The sequence below is a fragment of the Tenrec ecaudatus genome, chromosome 12 (genome assembly GCF_050624435.1).
Source record: "Tenrec ecaudatus isolate mTenEca1 chromosome 12, mTenEca1.hap1, whole genome shotgun sequence".
Lineage (NCBI taxonomy): Eukaryota > Metazoa > Chordata > Mammalia > Afrosoricida > Tenrecidae > Tenrec > Tenrec ecaudatus.
Window position 1 is genome coordinate 45,228,496 of NC_134541.1, and position 24,969 is coordinate 45,253,464.

General features: G+C 42.5%; 1 protein-coding gene across 1 annotated transcript in view; it reads left to right on the forward strand.

The window, feature by feature from the left end:
• The window catches only part of SPTLC3 (serine palmitoyltransferase long chain base subunit 3), a 159,714-nt gene that overhangs the window by 83,927 nt on the left and 50,818 nt on the right, over positions 1–24,969 (forward strand). Inside the window, exons 7-8 of the mRNA XM_075527836.1 lie at positions 5,925–6,030; positions 17,676–17,895. Of these exons, the coding sequence (XP_075383951.1) occupies positions 5,925–6,030; positions 17,676–17,895 (326 nt within the window). The remainder of the gene's footprint in view (positions 1–5,924; positions 6,031–17,675; positions 17,896–24,969) is intronic.

Consider the following 24,969-nt stretch of genomic DNA (forward strand, 5'->3'; position numbering starts at 1 on the left):
AGAGGCGCAGAGTGGTGAAGTAACTTGCTCAGCGAAGCATAGCTAGTAAGAGCCAGAGCATGAATTTAAATCACAGAGTCTGGCTCCAGGGATCCAGATTTTAATCTTGATGAGCTTTTACCTCCTTCTTTCACCTTTCCTGTGCCCTTCCTCTCCTAGACGTTAAAGTCATACATTCAATACTTGGGTTTTTCTGTCTCCCATGGGACTCCCCCAGGGACAGGGAAGTCTTAGGACAAAGCAGTCAACACTGATTTCAGCTGTCCCTTAATGCCACCCTGACTAGAGACACAAGATCCCAGCACTGAGCCCAAGGTCCCTACCTTGTTCTTGACTCGCATTCCCTCTCCTCCCCACGCTGGCACCATGTGGCACTTTATCTAGTTCTACAGACCGTTGCCTAATGATGTGAGACCTACACACGGTGTCACACCCGGAAACTGGAGTGCAAGGGACTCCCCACCTCTGTGCTCCAACTCAGACTGGCCTTCCCTCACTTCCTCAAGATCAGAAGTTACTGACATGATGACACCGCACCTCCCCACCCAACCTGTCAGCAGGCCCTGCCACTCTGCCCCTTCCTTGAAGCACGCCGGGCCCAGATCGTCTGCTCGGCTGCCTTGGTGCTTTTCCACCAGGATCAACTTGCTGCTCTGGCATTCCAGGGCCATCTGGACTTTGTCTAGTTCTACAGACCTTTCTCTGATGCGCAAAACCCTACACACGAAGTCACACCCCGAACCGGAGTGCAGGGCCTGTGACCCCTGCCACCTATTTACAGAGCCTTCCAAAATTCCTGAGCCAAAAAGTTCACCCAGAGACTGCTGTGTAAAATGGGAAAGTGCAAAAGTTCCCAAACCAGACTCACGGCCATCAAGTAGATATTGACGTACAGCTACCCTTTCGGACATAAGAGAACTGCCCATCAGGGGTTTCTGAGACGCTAAATCTTTACAGGAGTAGAATGCCTCATCTTTCTCCTGCAGGGCACCTGGTGGATTCAAACTGCTGACCTTGTGATGAGCAGCCCCACTCATTGTCAACTATGTCACCCGGGCTCCTCACCATGTTTTCAAGGCACAAGGAATGCTCTCAGAGACTCCATAGGTGTAACGCAAAGAAGGACAAAGACGAGTGTTGGGTTCTATCTCAAACAATGTCCTCTACCTTTATGGTGTAGATTCTATAGTTCATGGCAATGACTACAGAAGGCACAGGCAATATTCGTGATGAAAGCGTTGATTAAGGAAGTAAAAAGGTTGCAGCGCAAGTGAGAATGGCCCAGAATGCAGTTGTTCATCAGACCATGTTACAGGGTTCTCTTCTCTCAAGGCTTCGAACGAGCACCTACAGGGCAGGCCTCTCCACTGGAAGCCTCAGCCGGATGGCTGGCGTTCGGCTCCAGTGCCATGAGGTCAGGGAACCCAGGTCCCCAAATGAAGTGCCTGGAGACACCTCACTCCAGCAAACTTTAGCCTGAAAGCACTCAATTCCTCTTCCCAAAGCCCATCTCGTATCACTGTCTTCCCCTGCGTCCTTACCTAGATCATCGGGTGGGAGTTCGAGCCTTACTGAATAGCCCCCGGCGCTGCAATGAGCCAGCTACCAGGAAGCATCGGGAAAGTTGAGATGACTTCTCACTCCTAAACACTGGTTTCCACAGCTTGAACAAGAAGTGGGCACAGAGGAATCGGGCTATTTAAGGATAGAGAAAGGAGGAAGCTTTGCAGACTGCAACGACACAGAGTAGGATAAGCATGAAGCCAGATGCCTGCTCCTTATCTTTAGGAAGACAAACTTTGATCTACACACACTCTGCCCTTCTCAGAAGATGTCGGTTTCCTTGACTCCTCCTCTCAGATGACCAAATGTGGAGCTACCCCAGATTCAAAAGGCCCATTGATTAGTACCAGTGCTTTTAATTAAAAGACAGGACAAGATGGAGCACTTAAAGAATATCAGGCATGATAGTCTGGTTGTAGTTGTTGGCAAACAATTACTCCGTGTATTAAGTTATTTGATAATCCAGTTAGCTATGCCTCCCAAAGACCAGGACTACTCTGCACCAGAAACCTGACTGCGGTCTCCACATTTGACATGTTGACATTCATTCCCCACATTGCCCACACTCTTCTCTGAGACGTTTCACAAACCCAAAGAAACTGCCTTTGTGAGTCAGATCTTGCATGGTGAGTAATGTCTAAGGCATTGTTGACGTTCAAGTCCACAGTAATTATAAATCCACGGTATATAATTATCACTTTATGACAACATTCAGCAGTACCACTCTGCCTGGCTTGATAGCATCAAATTAATTCTTTCACTTTAATTTCCATATCACAAAATGTCTTATAAACCAACAACAAACTGGTACTTCTTGTTTTTGTTTCGTCTTTTCTTGTTTTGTTAATGCCTGGCATTAGTTCACTCATCTGACGGGGGGGGGGGGGCGGTGTACATAAACCTAATTCTTCTCAGGAGTGTCATGAGGATTAACATAATGCTAGTGTAAGTGCCTTATTAAGCATTATTTTTTTTAATCCTTACTGATGTTGGTGTGTAAGTTGGTGAGCGGTAGAATCCCTCAAAGCCAACACAAAATAAACTGCAGTCCCATAAATCCCATAGAGCTGTATGTAATCCGCATACTATGGTGTTGTAGAGAAAGTGCTTTCAGAACCAGAGAGGAAATGACAAGATTATACCCTTGGCCCAGGATCCACAGAGAGTGATGTCACCATGCCCTTTCTTTGTCTCACCCCTGTGCTTTCAAGAGGCCTTCAGTGTTCCCAGCCAGACCCAGCCATCGCAAACCCAGTTGATGGATATTTTCCTGAGCCCAGGATCCTAGTATGGGAGTCTAGGGGTGTCTGGAAGTTCCACCAAAAAGCTGCTCCCATGGGCATTTCCGGGCAAACTAAATGAGTTCTTTCTTTGACATGAAAGGGACTGGGAGTCCCTCATGTTTTAACTTTTTAAAAACCACGATTGTGTAAAGACCCTTATTTTTATGTCCTGTTTGTTATCGAAAGAAATTTGGTACATAGCCAGTGTGTGATATTGCCTCTGGTTTTACAGATTTTTCAAGTTCTCAAAATATTCCTTTAAAATGAATATTTTTAGATCCCTTGGATTTATTTTTATTGTCATGGGATTGGAGCTACTCTCATCTCCTTATTTATACAAAAACTTAGAGGTTCCAAGACCCTGAAAGAAAACATTCTTCAAACAGGAATACTTATATTCCTCTCTTTATACCATTCTCCCAGAAGGAGGCCTGGAGGTGTGGAAGGTGGCATGTTGAACGTCTCACTGCAACGTCAGCAGTTTGAATCTAGCAGCCACTCCGAAGGAGAAAGCAGACACCTACTCCTGTAGAGATTTAAAGTTTCGGAGATCTAACAGGGGCAGTTCTACTCTGTTCTGTAGAGTCGCCGTGACGTGGAATCGGCTCTATGGCAGAGTTTGAGTGTGTGGAATATATATTTTCCAGACTAAAACAAAAGTGACAATCAGAAAACGGGTAGACTTATTATCCCTAATATTTTTTGAAATCATAAAGTGTCTGTTTTCTGTATCCTCGGCTGCCATCTAGTGGTGAATGATATAATCTGTTGCCATCAAGCAGCTTCTGACTTGGTAAAGACTCCGTAGGACAAATAAAACTGTCGCAAGTAGTTCCCAAGCTACACTATCTACAGAAAGCAGATTCCCATATCGTTCTCTCTTGGAGCAGCTGGTGAGTTCAAACTGCTGAACTTTTGGTTAGTAACTGAGCATTTTAACCGCTGCACCACTAGGGAGACACACTAAAACACACTCTTGTGAACCTTCAGAATATAACCACCTGTCTTTAAACTTACAGAGCTCATTATAGATGTTTTTTTTCTTTACTCTAATAATTCCTACATCCAAAACAACATTCTGTTTCTGGTTTCCTACTGTCCATATTAATAAACTGAATCCACAAAAATAAACTGGATCCAATCATGAAATAAATATGTGCTATAAAGTATGCAAACGCTGGCCATCGCGATCGGTAAAATAGAGGGGTGGTGAGAAGAGGAAGACCCGTAAGAAGACGGGCGACCCAGTGGCTCTTGCCAGGGGCTCACGCATCAGAACCGTAGTGGGAGTGGAGCAGGATGGGGTCGTGGTTTGTTCACAGGGTCACTCACCGTGAGTCAAAACCCACCTGACAGCCCCTAACAACATCCATATGAAGTGTTGCTTTCGATGCCTACATATGTCATTGGCATTATATCTAAGAGAATATACACACCTATGTAACAACATGCATCATTCGGGGTTTGTTGATATTACGTTAAATACGTGATATCCTTTTTTCCTGTGTACTTCCTGCTGACAGCATCCACCTTGGCTACACTGTGCACACACGTCACTTATATTAGTCACAGTACTTCTATTACCAATAAATAAATAGCACAACAGGTACCTATTTCTAGAGAGTTATTCCCTCTCTTTCCATGCCATGCTAACTGCTAAAGAACATCAATCTCTTTGTGTATAAATTCTTCCCTTTATAGAAAACTGAGATCGTACGATAGTTTGCCTTTGTGATCTACTTTCTTCACTCTGCATAATGTTCTCTAGGTTTATCTGCATTATAATATGTTTCACGCCCTCATCAGTATACTTTGCAGTTACGTTGTTTTCGGTCGTATCACATTTTGTCTATACTTCATCTATTAATAGGCACTGAGTTTGATTTCACTTATTTTTCTATTTTAAATAGTGTTGCAGTCCACAGAGCTGTACCTGTCCTTGCCTTACTGTTATATCTCTAAGCTTATAAAGTGGGACCACTAACAACATTGACCTCTATGCAAACTTGTCTAAATAGATAGTAGGAGTTCATTATATTTCCCAGCGTTAAATTTTGTCTAGCACAAAGTCTAAGCCTAAGAGCTACACCTAATGTAAAATGTAAGCCTCTTCTAATATAGGAGAGGCGAGCGCGCACATGTGTGTGTTGTGAAGTCAGGTGCTATCAGCTATAGTAATTACATTGTACAATAGTTATCTATGATAGTTCCCAAATTTTCCATCACCATAAACAGAAATTCACTGCTTCACAAAAAATGAGCGTTTCTTTTTGTCGCCCACCTCTGTACCCACAAATTAATTTTGCTTTCAGTACATTTACTTATTCTCGTTATTTCCCATGAATGGATTCATATAGCATCTATCCTTTGGTCACAGACTTACATCTGTCGGCATGTGTTCAAGGTTCAGCTATGTATCAAGACTTCATTTCTCTTTATGGCTAATATTCCCCATAAAGCATGTGCTACATTGTGCCCATACATTCATCTGTTGATAGACATTTACGTTGTTTCGCTCTCTTAGCTACTGTGATCAGTACTGTATGAAAGCTGGTGTATAGGTTTCTGTTCACATTTTTTTATTAACTTTTCCTGAGTATATATGTAGGACTGGAATTCCTAGATCATATGGTAATTTTATGTTTAACTTGTTTAAGTTTCTTCCAAACTGTTTCTACAGTGGCTGCATCATCTTATATTCCTACCAGAGAATTCCTTCAACATCCCGCCAACATTTGTTTTTCCCTCCCAGCACTGTGAAAATGAGGTAGTAGCTCATCGTGGCTTTGATTTGTACCGACAAGAGGAAAGCCCTTGAAAACACCTAGAGAACGTTCACTAGCGTGGTTGCTACAAGTCTGACCAGTCTCCTTCTCCGTGTCAAGTTCTACTAATCCATCACTGTTCTCTTTCCCCATGTGTTCTCTGTGATTGTAATTTGGTTCCCTGAATATTTAGGTCTAAGCTTAGCCTAAAATAACTGGAAGACATCTGGAGAGAGAGGGTGGGGGTGGAGGAGAGAAAAAGGACAGAGAAACACCTCTGATAGGTCCTTTTTTTTGTTGTTATTATTTCAAGATACACAGAACCTAGAGAAACAACTGAGAGATGCAATCACCTATGGCCAGCCACGAACCCACAGAGCTTGGAAAAAGATTCTCATCCTGGTAGAAGGCATCTACAGGTAAGTCCTCACTGGAGCAAAAGGCATACTTCCCTGAGTTAAGTCGAGAAATGAGTCACATAAACTTATTTCACAGAGATATAAGGTGGACCTACTAATATTACTCATCAGATCTGCCATTTCAAGAACAACTAGGAGGCTGCCTTCCTCAGGAAGCACCATCAAAAATGCCCTATAGCAAATAATAAAGATCAAGATCATAAATACGTATTCACTCACAGACTAGAGTCCAAAATCAATTTGGGGCTAGGGCTATTCTCTCTTGAAAGCTCCGGAGGAGAGTCTCTGTTTACTTCTTTTGCCTTCTGATGGCCCTGCATCTCCTTGGGCCGTGGCAGCCTGGCGTAGCTCCCATCTGTGCATCCATCTTCAATTGCCCCCATTAGTCACAAATCTGTTTCTCCCTTATTTTATGAACCTGGCCATGGGATAGGCCCAGCCAAGGTCCACCAAGTGCTTGGACCCTCCCAGGCAGTCTGAGGAAACAGGTTTAGCAGTCTGCTGGTGTAAAGATTACAGTTCGGGAAACCCAATGAGGTATGCCGACACGGTCCTGTAGGCTTGCTTTGACTTGGAAACAACTCAATAGCAATAGTTTTCCTAATCCAAGAGTATTGCTTGAGATTCTTAATTTATTACACCTGCAAATCCCTGATTATCAAGTGAGATCACATTCTGAGTTTCGGAGGGGACATACATTTTGAGAGGATCATTATATAACCCACTATACTTTCAGTAATTCCTTCCAATACCATCTGCTGCCCCGGATTTGCAAAAGCATTTTAAAGTTGGCTATGCGACATCAGAACATCTTTCTGGGCAGCATGTGTGTCCCCCAGGTAGTGAACTTGCCCAGTGATTGGTGTCCAGATGCAAAAGGCCTTCCCCTTGGCTCGTGGTGGAAATAACTTATGGTACAATCGTGCAGCAAGTTTGGAGTCCTCTGTTCTTCGTTTCCCAGCGCTTCTAACGCTTAGAACTATTAAGCGGCAGACTTTCTGCCATTAATCCATTCAGAGTTGCCCTTTTGCATTGCAAGTCATTACTGAAGTTCCTTCCCTCTTCGTTTCAATGGATGTTGTCACTGAAACGGACATTGCCTCCTGGCATCTCTTCTTGTGACTGTCTTCATCCCAGACACAAGACAACGTGATTCCAGAGCGACGATTCCTCAAACAAGGTTTCAATTAATCCTGAAGTGACAGAAATCAAGAAAAGAGTTTCCTATGAGTTAATAACAACCCCCCAAAAGTGAAGAAGACTCAACAGCAAGAAGCGAAGGTGTGATCAGTTCTGAGCACTGAGCCATCTGTCTGCACAGGAGGCTTGAGAGCATCGCTGGCATTGCCTTCCGGCAGCTGGACCCAATCCATCAGAAGAGCACGCATCCATATGAATGTGGATCATTTTGGCTGTGTGGATAAGTCATTAATAGTCTTTGTCCTTTTTCCACAACAGTGGATTCCCTCAAACCAAAATCATAGAATGCCTATAATAATTTTATTTTTAAAATTTAACTCAAAGACTATTTCCTCAATTGAACTAATATTCTGGGTGTTCCTAATGCTACTGTGGAATTGCAAAGTGGCCATTTCAAACGTCTAGTAGCCACCTTTTGCTCCTAGACCTATGAATACCCAAGGACAATCCTCTGTCTTCTTTGTGGGGCCTTTGCAGTCACTCTAGAGCGTTCATCACATGTGAATGCAGTTTTACTATGATCTACTGAGGAGAGGCCAGGACTTCTGCTAACAACCTGTAAAGTACACAACCAAACTAAACCCCAGACCCACTGCCCCTGTTGAATCACAGTAGCCATCCAATAGAACAGAGTACAATAACTCCGTGGGTAAAGGACAGTCCTCCACAGCAAAACACGTGCCTCTCCATGCTAATCGGGTTGAGTTAGGGAAACCTTGTTCCAGAATAACGAACTGCTGGCTGGTGCTTAACTTGCTACTCTTAGCAAAATGATCCCACGTTGACTCTGGTTTTGGTATAATCTCCACCGTGGCTCTGGTCCCTGTGCTATGTGACAGTTGTGACACAGTGTTAAAGAATGGAAACATCTTTCAATTAAAAACTTGTCACTCAGGCTGGAATGAATTCAAGGGTAGATCCACAGAGGGAGAGCAGACCGAGTGTCTCTTTAACAGAGTAAACAAAACCCAACTGTAAGTAAACAGAACTGAGCTCCTTCAAAGCAAAGTTGCATTTTAAGCACTGTGGCTGGGGCTGAATTAAGTGGACCGCCATCAGTCAACTGTCAGATATCCCCATCGGCAACACAGAGAAACCACTCCAGCAATGGGACTCGGCAATGAGCTGACCGACCTGTGTCCTATCATGGTCTCAAGATGACAAGTAGTTGGTAAGGCCTTCCAGCTGTAAAGACAGCATTATATAAAACTCTGACTTGGACTGCCCTAGCAACAGCGACTGCTCAATCACTGATTGCTCCGATTACTGTGTGAGAGACTGGGACGATTCGTGTTCTGTTCCCATGTAACTAAGCTCTGACTCTCAGTGGTTTGTCAGGCATAGGACAGATCGTTTTTCTATAATATAATACAATATCATTACTTCCATGCTGCAATCCGGTGTGATCGACCAGTCAATTGAAAGGAGAATTAGGAGACTAGGAAGGATGGACTGGGGAACTTCTTCTGGAAAATTAGTTATTGAAGACCTTGCAGAAGAATCATGGCATTGTCTTGACATGTCGAAAGATGCAGTCCTCATGTTGGAAGTCACTCACAATACAACGAAGGAAGAGCTAACTCCTCAAAGCAGGTGTATGCATGACATTCATGGGGCCCAGCACAAATGAGAAAAAACAAATCAAACACCCATTGACAATTGGCACATGGAAAGTATGGATCTAGTAACATTGGGAGTCATCAAAAATGAAATGGAACTTGTAAAATTTGACATTCTAATCAGCAGTAAACTGAAATAGACTGCCACTGGCTCTTTAGACTCAGACGACCAATCAGGTCTGTGATGCAGGGATGGAAACTTGAAGAGGTGTGGCATTGCGCTCACTGTAAGGAAACGATCTTTCCGGACCTATCATGAAGGCCAATACTGTCTGCGATAGGATAATGAAGTCAATCAGTTCATCAAAGGATTATTCAACCACTAATGCCAATGATGAGGAAATTGAAGACTTCTATGAAGTTTTGCAAGTGAAATTGATCAAACATCCAATTAAAATGAATTGATGATTACTATGGTCGGAAGATGAGAATTAACAAGAAAGAGGAAGAATAAGTAAGTAGACAATAAGGCCTTGGTGATAAAAATGAAACTGGAAATTTCATGATGGAGTTGTATTAAACCAATGACTAATACCCTTTTCCAGCAACATAAACAGCTATGATATACATGCATCTCACTCAGTAGTATACACAGGGATCTAATCGGATATGCCTGCGTAAAAGGACAATGGAGAAACAGGATCCTCAGTCAAAAGGGCAGGGACCAGTTGTATAACAGGCTATCACAATGCCAGGTGTGGTCCCTTGTCTCTGCCAAAGGAGGAAAAAAAACATTGATGACAACTACCTGACCAGCTGACAGGAAGAGATTATGTTTGAGTCCATTTCAAATGTGATCCATAAAAATGCAGGAATTATTGAGAATATGAATATCATATACAAGTAAAGCTTTTGCCTAAGATAACTCAAGCTTTGTTGCAGCAGTACACGAGCAGAGAACTGCCAGCAATTCAAGTTGGATTTGGAGGACATGGGAACATCAGATGGATCTTGGCTGAAAGCACAGAGTGCCAGAAGGGGGGTGTTTGTGTTTTATTGACTCTGCAAATACATAGTGAATCATAGCAAACTATGGATAACATTGCAACAACTTGGGATTTCCCGACTATTTTATAATGCTCGTGCAGAACTCGCATGAAGGTAAAGCCATCCAAGCAGAACAAGGTATATTGTGTGGCTTAAAATCAGGAAAGGTGTGCATCATACGTGTATATTTACGTCTTTTCAGTGTACTTAAACTGAATACTGAGCAGATATCTAAGGAGCTGGGCAAGATGAGGGAAAATGAAGCATCAGGATTAGAAGAAGGCACATTCACAACTCGCAGTTTGCAGATAGCACAAACTAGTTTGCCGTAAGTAAAAAGAACGTCAAGTCCTTAGTGATGAAGATCAATAGTGATGAAGACCTTTAGTATGGTTTAGACCTCAACGTAAAGAAAACAGAAATCCTCACAACTGGATCAATAAGGAACATGAGTTAGGTTAAATGGAGACTAGATTGACATTTTTACTTTGATCTACAATTACCATCTATGGGAAAAGAAGTTAATAAATGAAAGGACATATTGAGCAAATCTTCTGCAAAAGACTTCTTTAAGTGTTCTCTGAGGACTGAGCCTATCCGGATTATTTTCAATCACCTAATATACATATGAAAGCTAGACAATGAATGAGGAAGTAAGAAGACTAGGTGATACTTTAGTGTTATCATGTTGGTGAAGAACATAAATCCTGCCATAGACTACAGGCAGAATGAACACATTTATCTTCAAAGTACAGCCAGAATACTGCCTAGAATTGAGGATAGCAAGACTTTGCCTCACATATTTTGGATGTTATGAGAAAAGGACGTCACACTTGATAGAGCAGAGAGTCACCAGAAGTAGAGCCAGAACGTTAAGGAACTGGATGGGCACAGTGGCCGTGCCAGTGGAGTCAAACGTAGCACGTATAGGGATGGTGCCATCCCAGTGTTTTGCTCAGTTGTACGTAGTGCCATTATGAATCAGAAGTGACTCTATAGCACCAAACAGCAACACATATACTACACTGGTTGAGCTCTTCCAGAGATCCTAGAGTGAGACACCACCCCGGACCATAGTGCATTCTAGAAGAGTGATTGCCTTCTCTTTGTACTGAGCAGCTCTTCCGTCAGGTTATTCTTGCAGCGAATTTAGTTGGGTTATGGCTGGAACATTGAAAATGGCCTCAGTCACACATCTGTGTCCGTGGTGTTGATGGTCAACTGGGTACTAGTGTGTCCCTGTCTTTCTCTTTTCTATTTACTTGCAGTCGGTTGGACAGAGCTTTCTTGCAATGTGGTTGCTGGCTCCAGGAGAGCTAAGGCAGAGGCTACCCAGACCCTGACAGCTTAAGCCCTGAACACGTAGAGCATCCCTTCTGTGGTGCTATAGACTAGCCAACAAGTCAAAAAGCCAGTCCAGATTCAAGAGGAGGGACAATCGATTCTAGCTTTTGATGGGAGGAGCAGTCTGTGTGTAGAAGAATCGGGAAGCCTGGAGGGCAGCCATTCATTTTTGGTGCAGTCTAGCACAGTGGCGCGATCCATCTGTATAAAGATAAGAAGCGGGGCGCTTCCTGAGCCCTCCGTGTCCTCAGTTTCAGGTTAAGTTAACGAGATGGACGTTTACCGCCATGGATTCTTATTTGCTGCTATCACGAGGAAAAGACATTGTTGCTCAAGGATCAGCATTAAACCTGTAAAGTCAGTGATGACAAATGCACTTACATAGTTTAGAGATACATTGTGAACACACAGCTTAATACCCTACCTCTCATTTCCTTTATGGTTTCACTCTCATTAAAACACAAATTCTCTGTCACCATGAGCAATATCACCCTCTCCTACACATCACCACCAAAAGTTCAGCTAGAGCAGTGGTTCTCAACCTTCTTAATGCTGTGACCCTTTCATGTAGTTCATGTGGTGGTGACCTCAACCATAAAATTATTTTGTTGCTATTTCATCACTGTAATTTTGCTACTGTTATGAATCGGGTGACCCCTGTCAAAGGGCTGTTTGACCACCCAAAGGGGTCACGACCCACAGGTTGAGAACCGCTGATCTAGATGAATATTTTTAACAAATCCAAAAGAAAACAGTGGGTCAAATTCGAAAGTTTTAAACAGGAAAAGGTTACATACTACCTCCAAGAAGTCCAGGAAACCCCATAAAGGTAATAATTATTGTCACACTCCATAGATCATCTTAGTTTTATGATCTATTTGGCTGGGCTAAGAAGGGAATGACGCAAGGTAAACAGAAAAGTCAGTACATGTGTCCACATCCAAGAAATAAACAAGAAAAGACATGCCCATCAGTTACCATTAGTTAATTTATCATTGACCGAGCTGGGCTTCAGTCTAAAATGACATGTACGTTCACTTAAACCACCAAGCCCAGTGCCATCACATCAAATCCAACGCGTAGCAACACTGCATAGGGTTTTTTAAGGCTGTAAATCTTTACGGGAGCCGGGAGGCACACTAGTTTTCCTGTGGAGCAGCTGTGGGGTACGGCACAAACCTTGAGGTGAGCAGGGTCTTACCCTACAGGGTCATCGGGGCTCCTATTTAAAAGCTTCTATTTCTGTGTTCCATTCTGTATTTTCCATCAAGTATTGTTTCAAAGCCATACTTTTCTAATATTGTGTTTTTAAAAAATATTGATTACTTGCCAACTCATTATGGTTGAGCAATATCAAGATTATTTTAAAAAACAGATAGGTCAATTGACGAATGTATGGATTGTGATAAGAGTCGTATGAGCCCCAATAAAATGATTTATTAACAAAATAAATAAAATTATTTAAAAAAACAGATTGGGTAGGAAGTCCCAAAATGGACTAAGACATAAGCTGAACCCAGACATTCAAATTAAAAGGAATATTGAAATAATATCCAACACTTACAAAAATTACATACATAAATAGATATCAAATTATTGGAATACCTCTCTCTTTAAGAATGCAAGCCATTCTACTCCCTAAAATATATGTAATATAAGTTAAGGACTGAGAACTTTCGAAGTAAACTTTATCCCACATGGCCATGGTTTAAATAAATAAAGACAAGAATAAGGAAAAATAGCTACTTTATTTTTTATTCATTTTACTTCTCTTTTAGCTCTCTTATAGGTTTTCTTGTCTTGTATGTGGGGCCCACCAAGGAGATTTCCCCCATATAAACTGGCACACAGATTTAATTCCATATCCTGCCAGGAGGTTATATGGCCTCTATGTGGAGGAAAAAGTGGTGAGAAGGGAGATTTTTTTTTAATAGGTCTTGTCACTCAGCTCATATATTATGTAATAGAAAATATATATATAAATTATTCACTGGCTCGCTACTTTAAGAATAACTCAAGACCCTGCACAGGGCATCAAATTACCTGGTGGAAATACCTGTGTGCTCAGTTACATTCTAGTGGGGTTTTTCTGCTATCACAATCAAAAGAGAAATATAACCTGCCATTCCAGAAGAAACACTGAAGGGCTGTTTTGTTTCCTTTTTTGTTCGGTTACATTGCATTTTTGATAGCATAGCCTGGGAATAGCATAGATGGCCTTTTTAATATACACACCGAGCTCAGTACCACACTATCAGTAACTATTCAGCTCAAGTTCAGGCATATTGAGAAAATGAAAACAGTGCAAAAGAATGTAACACTTTATAAAAGCTAACTTCTCCCTTGAACCCAATATGAGCCCTGAGCTAGCTTCAGAAATGAGCAGTATCTGTAAAGGTATTCCTCTTGGAGGAAGAAACATAAACCAGGTGAGGCCGGATTCTAACACCAACTAGATCCACCCTAACCAAATATGGCGCATTAGTGAGGCTGAGTCTATTCACGTGCTGCCCAACATTGAGTCTGATTACTGCCAAGCTCCGTCTTAGAACAAAGAATGGCTATGAATGGCATGTCAGATTTTAACCTGCTTGCAGTACAAATATAACATGTAAAGGGTGAGAAAATTTTTAAATCCCACAGGAACCAAACCATTCATTATGTATGACATATTTGCTAAAGTAATTAACCCATCATCGTCAAGAATGCCCAAGTACTCAAGGCCTAGCCTCACCACAGGGACTTTCTTCTGAGCGCCTCCAGCTAAGAACCGTAACAACCATGGAAGGACTCATCATGTATCATGTCTGGTCATTATTCCAGCAATCTGATGAAGTGTACCCTGTCAGTGCCTTTATTTTACATATGCAGAAACGAAGGCAAACGCAAAAGCATGGAAGTGGCCTAAGTTTGCAGCTAGTGAGTGAGCTACCTTTTGCCTTTAAGCAAACAGATCTAAGGAAACAGCTTCCACAAGCAATTAATCTAAGAAAGAATTGTACTTCACTCACAACTTTGTATACAAGAAGACTCCCTTGGATCTTCATTACACCCAACTCTTAACTCACTCATTTAAAATGAACTTGCGAAAAGCATAAATGATGTACATCACAATCATGATATTCACCCTCAGTTTGGGTGATGGCAAACAAACCTGCTGGATCGATTTCACAAGATTAACCTCACCCTTAAACGTGACATATAGAATTTACTACAGTAGATCAACTCATAAGAAGGGAGAAGTTCAACTCAATATTTGATTCGACCGAGTAGTTCTTGCATTACACTGGCAGGTTTCTTGAATTTGTTGACTGGCTTCTTGGTGTGCATGGTGGTGGGAACCGCTGTGATGTCACAGCTCTCTCGATACATACAGCACAACTCTTACAGTGAGGGCTGATGGAGACAGCATACACAGTATCCTGAGAACCCCCTCTCATTTTTTCAAATCCACCGACATACAAGCTATCATGTACATATGAATCCAACTTTCACTGTTTGTTTGTTTGTTACTTATTATGTTCCCTTCTGCAGAAGGACTTGAAATGATCTTGCCATTTGAAAATTAAAGCACCAAGAGAAACCGAGGAGATACTTGGGAGCAGGGGTTCTCAAAGTGCAGTACCTCACCAGTAGCAGGGGGAGATTCTCCTGTGAGCTCTGTAGAACAGCTAACTGTCAGCTCATCTTAGCCCCAACTGATGAGAAACTCTGACGAGAAGCCTTTGTTAGTGAAAGAGTTAAAGAACAGATTGCTGAGCAAGGAGCTGGGGGACAGAAATTGTCCCCTAACATTTTCAGTCTCTGAATTTTCTTAGGAAACTGCTCTCCCATTTGCAGTACATGCTGCTGCCTGGCCAGAACCTGTACATCTGCATAAATCAGAAGAAACCAGTCACATCCTACCAATCCTAGCCTCATTGTACACCTGGGATATATATGTCCCACATAACAGAATCAAAATCCATATTGTTTCAATGATCTTTTTCCTTGATTTCAGCATCACTTCCACTAACGAAATGGCATAATATTAACAAAAAATAACCCTGAAATGGTAAACAAGCCTTTCAGGGTGATGCAAAAAGGTTTAGCTGTTGGCTGATTCAGAGGTGCCAGGGGACAAAGTCATAGGGCTCAACTTTTAAAACCAGCCACCAAAAGCCTTTTGGAGCACAGTACGACTCTACAGGTATGGGCTCACCAGGAGTCAGAAATCACTTGACAGTAAGTAACTCAGGAGAAGGGAGAGCTGATGGTCTCAAGGTTGAGAATGACTTCCCTAAGAGAACAAAAAAGAGACCACTCTCCCAGGATCCTAAAATAATACTTTTCTTCCAGTAAGCACTCAACAGGTGGTCCTAATGGGGTTCTATTGTGCTTTAATGAGCAACATCACAGGTTTTTAAGTGTGTCATTTTGTGTTTTTAATTCCTTAGTTTAATCTTTGGCTGTTCAAGCAAGAGTTTATGTCAGATAGACTCAAGAAGTAGATACCAGCAGACCAATAAAAGTACAGCCCCGCAGACTTATACAAAATGCCTAGAATCTGCATGGTATGTCTAGTTGCACTAGTCCGCTTTATGAAGTCAAATGGGTCAACAGTGCAGTGAACCAATTATTCTGCATGGGAATTCTCTATGAAAGCAGAAAGCACCCCTGCCCCAAATTAGCCTAGAAAAGCATGAGCAGACTTTTCACCAGTGGGAAGGTTGCCTTAACCAAATAAAAATATGCCTTACAAAGGAATTGCAGGGACACATAAAACGATGCTAAACATTATTACTTATTAAAAACAAACCATTGCTACTGAGTGAATGCCTACTTGTGTCAACCTGATGAGATGGAGCAGAACTACTTGTCAGCATTCCCAAGTTGAATCTCTATGGAAACACTGCCACAGCCTTCTCTCGTGCAATAGCTGCTGACATTTTGGTTAGCAACCTTTTGTTTAGCACATAAGCATTTGACCGCTGTGCAGCGAGGGCTCCTTCATAAGTCACTGGAGAAAAATGGATCCAAACCCAATATGATCCCATCCTGCAACCAGTGTTGGCATTCCTGTGTGGTTAATTCTGAATCACAATGACCCTGCGTACATCAGAAGGACACATCTCCACGGCTTGTACTCTGCTCAAAGGGACTGCTGTGCTTGAGCTATTGTAGCCCCTGTGTCAACAATGAAAGTCTTGTTGATCTCAATGAAAGTCTTTCTCTTTCTCTCTCTCTTTTTGCTATCTTCTGTACAAAGCTTGCTATTCTTCTTCGGGAACTGATCACTTCTGATAACATCTCCAAAGCACAGGAGACGAATTTTCGCCCTCCTCATTTCTGTGGAGCATTCTGGGTATGCACTGACAGCCCATGACATATCAAATCATCTTCACCAATGTCATCATTCCACGGAATCAGTTCTTGCCTTCCTTATTCATTGCCCAGCTTCCGTATGCACAGGCAGTGATTGAAAACCCATGGTTTGGGTCAGGTACGCCTTAGTCTTCAAAGTGACATCTTTGTTCCTAACACTCTAAGAGGTATTTTGCATCATATTTGCCAAATACAATTCATTGGTTTATTTCTTGACTGCTGTTTGCATGTGCATCGATTGTGAACCCAAGTAAAGTGAAATCCTTGACAACTTTACACCTGCTAAAATACAGACTAGCTCTTATGAAGAGAGGGGACAGAACTGCTGGCCAGGAAGTAGAGCAATTGAAGCCTTGTCCATTGCTGCTGGCTCTGGAAAAGGATAGAGTGGATATGAAACACAGTTTGGTGGTTCTTCAAAGAAGAAATGGAGACTTATGATGTGATCTAGTCATTTCACTGCTGGGTTTACAGCCAGAATATTTGAAAGCAAGGACCCCGGTGTTTCTTGCACGTTTGCTCACAATTGAAAACAATGCAAGTGCCCATCAAAAGGTGACCAGAAAAAATGTGGTACATGCATCCACAGGAATATCATTCAAAATTAAGAAGGAATAACATTCTAGTACATACTACCATGTGGGGGAACCTTGAAAACATGACACTGAGTGAAATATTTCAGTTGCAAAGAACAATTATTGTATGGTCCCAATTCTGTAAACTGTATAGAGCAGGCAAGTGTCTGAGGATCAAGTTTGTAAGTGGTGTCCAGGAGCTGGAGGACGGGGAGAATGGGCGTTCCTGAGTTTCTGTGCGGGGCGATACACAACGTTTTGGAAACAATAGTGGTAAGAGTTGCACAACATTCTGAGTATCACTTGAAAAAGGTGTAGATGGAACTTTGGGGGGTTGGGTTTATTTTAAGACAAGAAAGAACAGAAGAAGGGGAGGAGGGTAGAAGGGAGGGAAGAGTGGGTGGAAAGGAGAAAGGACGGAAAGAAATAACGGGATAGCGGCATCTGCTAGCCCCGGCCTGATATCAGAGCAGGTTGCGACATAGTGATGCAGGACTCCTGCGAGGTTTCTCATGTGGTTTCCTGGTAGTTACCAGCATCTCTCTTTATAATGTAGCATGGAAGGTTCCATTTTGCACCTACCCCAGATCGTGGCTCTGAAGAAAAAATACAAGGCTTACCTCTACATAGATGAGGCGCACAGCATTGGGGCTGTGGGCCCCTCCGGCAGGGGTGTCGTGGATTTCTTTGGAATGGACCCTCGTGATGTGGATGTGTTAATGGGCACATTCACGAAAAGCTTTGGAGCTGCCGGAGGTTACATAGCTGGAAGGAAGGTAAGAGAGGGTCTCCTCTACTTTTTGTACAACCCGAGCTTCCTGGGGATGCGTTCTGCATGAAGGACTTCTCTGAGTCCCTGGACATGTCAGTTCAGTTCACCAGCCTTTCCTGGGCTCCATGGTCTAGCGACAGTGTGTTCTCAGACCAGTCAGGCCCAGAATGCCCAGGAGCTCACCTAGTTTACGGAAGAGGGCCTTGTGGGGAGCCATTACCTTCTCAGAAAACGGCACCACCAGTGAACGCAGATGAAGGCCGTGCAAAGAAGAGGAATAACCAACTCCGCCATGAAGAACGGTATCTGGGACATCTTCTAGAAGGATTACCCATCTGAGAGACCAGTGATCAGGTGAAGGATTGTTGCATTTCTGAAACAAAGAAACACAGAAAGGTTAAGGCGATGTTCAAGAGAATTAAGTACTTTGGGTTTGTGGCAGGAAACCAGAGAGGATGATAGGAACTGTAGACAAGGGTCAGATTCTAAGGAGCTTGACCATTATGCTACAAGGTATAAGTTTTATAAGTTACGATCAAGATAAGGACTGTACCAGAGATGTGATTTTAAGTGATCTTCTGTGCAAAAGAATTTTCTTCCACAATTTTTTCAAATCACCCCCTAACATCTAAAATGTCTGACTAAGTGAGCTGTATCCTTGCCATTCTGATACCATAAAAACTGGTTGAAAGATATTAACAAGAAGAGAGGAAGAGAAACCATGCGTATGCACGCACACACACACACACACAAACCTAGGTTTGAAGTTTTCACCTGCTCATAATGACCATCTCATGCAAACACAAACCAGTGATCTCACACGAGCCTGCATCTGTTCCAGGGACCATGTGAAAGTACCACATTGATGGTAGGGGACCATCCTTGGCTGATTCACATGGTAGTACCAGCAGGAACAAGCGTTCAGACTCCTGGTAAATAGACAAACCAGGGACTGCAGAAAACAGTATTATCAGTGAAACTGTGGTTTGAAACAACTGATTTCCTACATGCCACTCACCCTTCAAAGAGTTATGCATATGCTTAAAATGTTCAGAATGCTCAGGGGGGTTTACTATTCTGTAAACCCTACGTTTTGGGACTCAGTTTTGCTTTTCATTCTCCCTCGAATGTCTTGCAGGAAGTAGCTGAGTTAGGCTAAAAGCAGAGGGGCTCTTACCAAAAGTCAGCGACATTTGACAAAGCGTGGAAAGGCTGGTTCCTGGCTCCAATGGAAGGAGCAGGATCAGGACAAAAACATAAGAGCTCCCTTCTCAGATCTACGGGTGTTAGTAAGCTTGAGATGTTGTGACTTTAGCAGAAGTTCAAAGCTACACATTTTTTAATCAAACACAATCCTGTTTGTTTGTTCGAGTAAACGGAAGCCGGTGGATCTTTGAAAGGTCAATTCTGGTGATGTCACATTTCTGTCCTTTTGCTTTCTTCATCTGATACCGATGGTGGCACAATGGGTTAAGCACTGGGTAGCTAACCACAAAAGACTGCTGGTTTCACCCCATCAGCCACTCTATAGAAGATGGGCAAGGCTGTCTGCTCCCGTAAAGAATGTAGTCTGGGAATCCCTAAGGAGCGGTCTACTGTGGCTTTGAGTCAAAATCAACTCAGTGACCGTGGATTTGGTTTCCAGGTTCGGGGTTTTTTGTTTGGGTTAAATGAAGACTCGTGATGAAAGTCTAACTCATAGCTCACAATGATGACACGCTCTTTCTCACTCACCGTATGAGTGCCTGCCAGTTGGGCTGTGTAAGGGGGGTTTGCTCTTCACCATGTAGCTTCTTCTCATTTGGGGAGATACTGAACAACTGTAGAAATGATTATTTGAGATTCGTCAAAAAGTTACAAATCCTGCAAGTCTGCTTGTTTCCTTGTCCTGGAAAGTACATCCTAGGATTCAGGCAGATGCATCACTTCTCCCTCCCTCTCCTCCTCCTCTTGTCCCTTCCACAATACACGGCAGTCCTTCTAGATGACACTAGAGGGCAGCAAATATTAAATTTTTGGCGGAGACCCAATAATCTACAGGGAGACTCAACCCTGAGACAGCCAGATGCAAGCTCGAAGAAATAATCACTTTCAGACAGAGGGTGAGCAAGAGCTAGGAGGGCACTTAAACGGTGTCCGTATGTGCGGTTCCCTGAGTATTTAAACACGAACGAGTCAGAAACACCCCTACTTTAGATGACTTTGCCGAAGCTATGATGCTGTCCGTGGCTGCAAATTGATTCTGACTCATGGCCACCCCATAGTTACTGTGCTTCATCGAGTTCGCATGACTGCGATCTTCCAGAAGCTGCGCTCTCTTGACAGTCCTGTCTTCCAAAGCGCTTCTGAGCGGGCTGTAATTTCTTCGGGGTCGCAGCAAACATTTTCCTGTTGGTGCTGCAAGAGTTCAGGGCGATCGTGACCCCAGACAAACTATGGTTTCTTTCCAGTCTAATGAGTCCGTGACCTCATGGAACGTATTCGGGTCAGTCAACGAGTACGACTACTCGTATTCTGTCATGATGCATGCATTATTCCCAACAAAACAAAGCATGTTTAAACGTAACTACAGCCAAGTTGTCGCGCTGTGGTGCCTTCGAAGTAAGGTCAGTAGAAACAGAGCTCTCCGAGGGTCTGTTTAACTCAAAACAGAGTCCAGCTCAGAAGATGATGGCAAGTGCTTTTCTGGATTCATGGATTTTTCTGGAAGGATGCAGGACAGTTACAGGAGGTGATTGGACATTTTAAGAATATTGAGCAATGCACTGATCATTTTTGAAAAATCAAAAAGAGGTTCATTGTCTTCTGTCATGAGAAATGCCTTGCAGCTATCAAAGAAGGAGCAGGTGGACAGCAGTTTTGCTAGGAAACTTTGCCGTCTCCATTCAGGAGTCCTGAGCTTGCTCCTCCACCCTTCTCTGTAGTCTACAAACTCAAAGAGCTTTTACAAGGACTATGCTTTGAGTCCCACAGGGATTCTAAAACTGCGATGAGAACCAAAGAGCAGAGAATTCTTCGGGAAAGGAACCTTCTCCACTGCCATCAAGTAGATTCTGCCTTATTTATATAGGGTTCCAGATAGAGTCAAGACTGAATGATCCAGTGTTTCGCAGACTAGAAAGATTTCTGGGAGCAGCTCTTCCTCAGAGTGGCTGGTGGGTTTGAACTGCCAACCTTGCAATCAGCAGCCTGATACTGCCTTCAGAAATTCCAAGAAGAAATAGCTTTATATTTTAATGTTTTTGTTTAATAAATGTTTCTATAACTTTTATATATATATTCTGCTCCTTTCCATTTACTTTTTCTGATCTCAGATCTCTGTAACTCAGCTCCAAGTTTGGTTTTTAAACAAGAATTCACTAATGAAAATGCTAATGTAATAGTCAAGATATAATTGAAGAATCATACTTTGAAATTTTGAAAGTTGATCTGTTCTTGGGGTTTAGATTTTGTGTTTAGGTTTCCCTCTTTATCTTTGCCTCCATTTGTAATATAGTTTATATTTCCCTAAAAATTGAGTAATTTTGTAAGGATTTGAAAGCTATGCTTTAATGGAAGTACATAGGACTGGCACATGTTATTATTATTAAAATATCAAGGATTTTATATCAATGGATATAAAAACAACAAAACTAACAATTAAAAAGGCTTAAGTGCATACCCTCAAACTTTGAATTTTCCTGAAACCCTAAATAATTCCTGTTTTATTATGTTAATCATTTTAGTAGATATGAAGATTTAAAAATAATTCCTTGGGGCCAAAATGATATATAATTCTCTCCTCTATTTTTTAAATTATTGTGTGTCGATATTTGTAACAAACTTACTCATTGCCGTTGATTTCATTGCTGCACATGATCATGCACACTGGTGCTCTGTGTCTATACAGGGGTAAGGGAGCAGCAAGTCTCCCTTTTCTCCCAAGGCACAGCAGGTGGGTTTGAACCACTGACATTTCAGTTAGGAGTCTAATGCTTACCTGAGAGCATTACCATAGCTCCTATATTGGTGTTGGAGGGATTATATTTTCAATAAAAGTATTTAGGGTGTTTGGCTCAAACATCCCAAAAGCAATGTTTAGGAGATTCTAGAAATATTCATGGTGTGGGTCAAGGTTTGAACTCTATGCAGGTGGGCAAAGGGGGAGGGAGGGGGACAAAAACAAAGCATTTAGCAACAAATACAGGAGGGAATAAAAAGCTATGTCGACCCTGGCCTTCCCCTTCCAAAATGCCTTGCCAAGTCATCTCTGTTCTGTCACCCTTCTCCCCCATCATCCACAACAGCCTCTCTGGGACTGGCAATAGTTTGCCATCTTGCTTGCCTTGGGTTTGCGGCTGCTGTAGATGAGTTTGGAGCAGGCCAACCTGGAGGCCTCTGTCTTCTCAAAACGTTCGAAGTGAACTATCAGGTCACTCCTGCCTGCCCGTCTGCATCCCACACTACAAGCAGGCTCTCTGAAGAAAGCCTCAGCTGGTGGGGCAGTTCTTTTTTTCTTTTCGCTTTTTGTTTACCCATCTGCTGCTCAGGTTAACCCTGCAAACCCTAAGTTTTATGGCCCCTTTTTTCCCCCTCTCCTCCTGGGCCCTGCATCCTCTTACATCCCTAGTGCGAGTCACAGCTTTCATATGTGTCCAGACAAACCAGAGACTTGTCAATAAATGAAACAAAGGCAGCCCTCATGCTTGATCAGTGGTGTGACGAGGATTGTAGAGGAGGAAAGTGAAGAATGGCAGCCAGGTTGGGGTGAGCACTAGCCCCTGACTGCTGGACACCAGGCAAAAGCAAACCCCCAGCCAAAGGCAGCTCTCCCCGTGGGTTGACCCAGGCTGGGTTAAACGGTTCTTTGAAGTGACTGGGAATGGTAGAATGAGTATCAAGATGTTTATTCTAAAATCTTCCTATCTGAGTTCCTCCAGTAAATCCATCCTTGCCTTTCAATTACAGGCCTTTAGATACAGAAAAGCATCAGGATTTCAAACTTACACATGGGCGGGGGAAATTAAGTATGAGTGGTCTTATAACCTACCCTGAATGAAGATACAACCCAGACTCACATAGCAAAAGATCAAAGCCCACTCTTAATTCTTGGTTCATGGCACCTAGTCTGGGAGCAAAGGAGGTCGTGAAGGCTCTTCCTGGTGCTCGGCAGAAGAACTCGCAGGGACCAGGTCTCGAAGTCATGCTTGCCTATTCGCCCCATCTGGAAGTCAGATTCTGGAAGGAAACAGGCTCAGTCAAAAAAAAAAAATTGAGGCACAATCTTTAGGTTAAAAGAGAGTGATATTTCACTGATAAGGCACTTACCCAAACTAATAGAATTCATAATCTAAACATTATGACATTTCTCAGTTTTTAGCGGGGACACTGAGAAAAGAAACTTTTCGGGAATCAAATGAAACTTTGTTCGGTTTCTTCTATTCTACTTTATTGGCTATGCCCAAGACTTGGTGGCTATTGCTCCCTGGTTCCTTGGAATGCAGCTTAGGCTCCCCTATCCCTCTTCCTGAGTGAGACATGAGTTCATGCCCTTGACTAGTAATCAAAAGGTAGACGGTTGAAGGCCATTCAAGAGGGGCTTTGAAGAAATAACTGGTTATGTACTACACAAAAGGCAGTTTTTTAAAAGCCTCGGTGCAAGATTGTAGTCTGACATCCATGAAGTAGCCATGAGTCAACTGATTGTTGTTGACAATTTTTGTTTTGTTTTTTGTTGGCATTTTGTTTTGTTTTGGTTTTTTAGTTTCCTTTCGGAGACCTTCCAACGTTTCTCAGTTCCTGAAACCCATTTGCTGTCCATGCGACTGTAAGCTTTCAGTTCCTCTAATTCCCCACCGGTCTGGACTTTCAGAGAAGTGAGCAACCCATCCCTGTCCTCAGCTAGGGAGGTTTCAATCCCTAGAACCTGGCTCAGCTTGAGTACAGCAGGGCTTTTCTTTTATTAATACAGTTGGGGAGGAATAAGGAGTCATTCTTGTGGATTAGATCAAGAACTACAGGGGAAATAGAAGTAGAATTGATCTTCTCGGTGTCCCTTCCCAAACAGTCGGGGTTAGGGGGAGGCTTGAATGTGTCATACTTGCAATGTTCCTAAAACAGAGTCTCCATAGTAATGGGATCTCATCTGGGTGTTTGCATCAAGCCCCGTCTGCCCCTTCAGATACATCCCATCAAGACGGAGGACTCCTCTGCCTCCTTTCCATTCCTTCTGCACTACCTTGAAAAGTATGGAGGAAGAGCTAGACTTACACTTTTGGTTTGGTATCAGGGTAAATTCACATGGGTTAGTTACAGAACCTCAGTACCCTGATTAGGAACATCTGGTTTAAGTGTAATATGCAGTTTCAAACTGCGAAGGCTGTTACATTAAAAATCCGATCTATGTAGAATGGCTCACAATAACAAACAGAAACCCCTTTGTCGTGCACATAAAATTATTGATGCATTGTTATGTTAAAGTGTTTTATGATATCTGAAAGTGTTTCTTTGATGTTAGCATGCATAGACAGGCATATTATATACTAGATACTAAGACAAACATTTGACTGATGTTGGATACAAATCATTCTTAACTGTTCTAATTTCATACAAATCCTACCTTTTTTTGGGGGGGGTTGTTTTTATTTTTAATCATTTTATTAGGAGCTCATATGACTTATCACAATCCATATGTACATCAATTGTGTAAAGCACATTTGTACAAATCCTACTTTAAAACCCCAACTCCTAGGCCAAACTCAACTCACAATGGCCCTCCAGGTCAGAGCAGTGTTGCTCCTTTAAGTTTCTGAGACCATAAATTTTTATGGGAGCAGACAACTTCCTCGTTCCCAGGTAAGGTGGCATCTGGGTCCTAATGACAGACCTTGCAGCTGAAGGCAAAACCCAGTAGATACCAGTCTCCTTAACTTAAATCAGAATTAGGAAGAGAACTCACTTTAATGGGGGAGCGCCTGTACGCTACCAGCTGCAAAATGAGGGAGGTGGAATAAAGATACTTTTTGGACATTTTGTATTTTGGTGTTTCCAAAATACCACTGTTATAAGAGTCGTTGATTTAGGAATCTATCCATGAGAA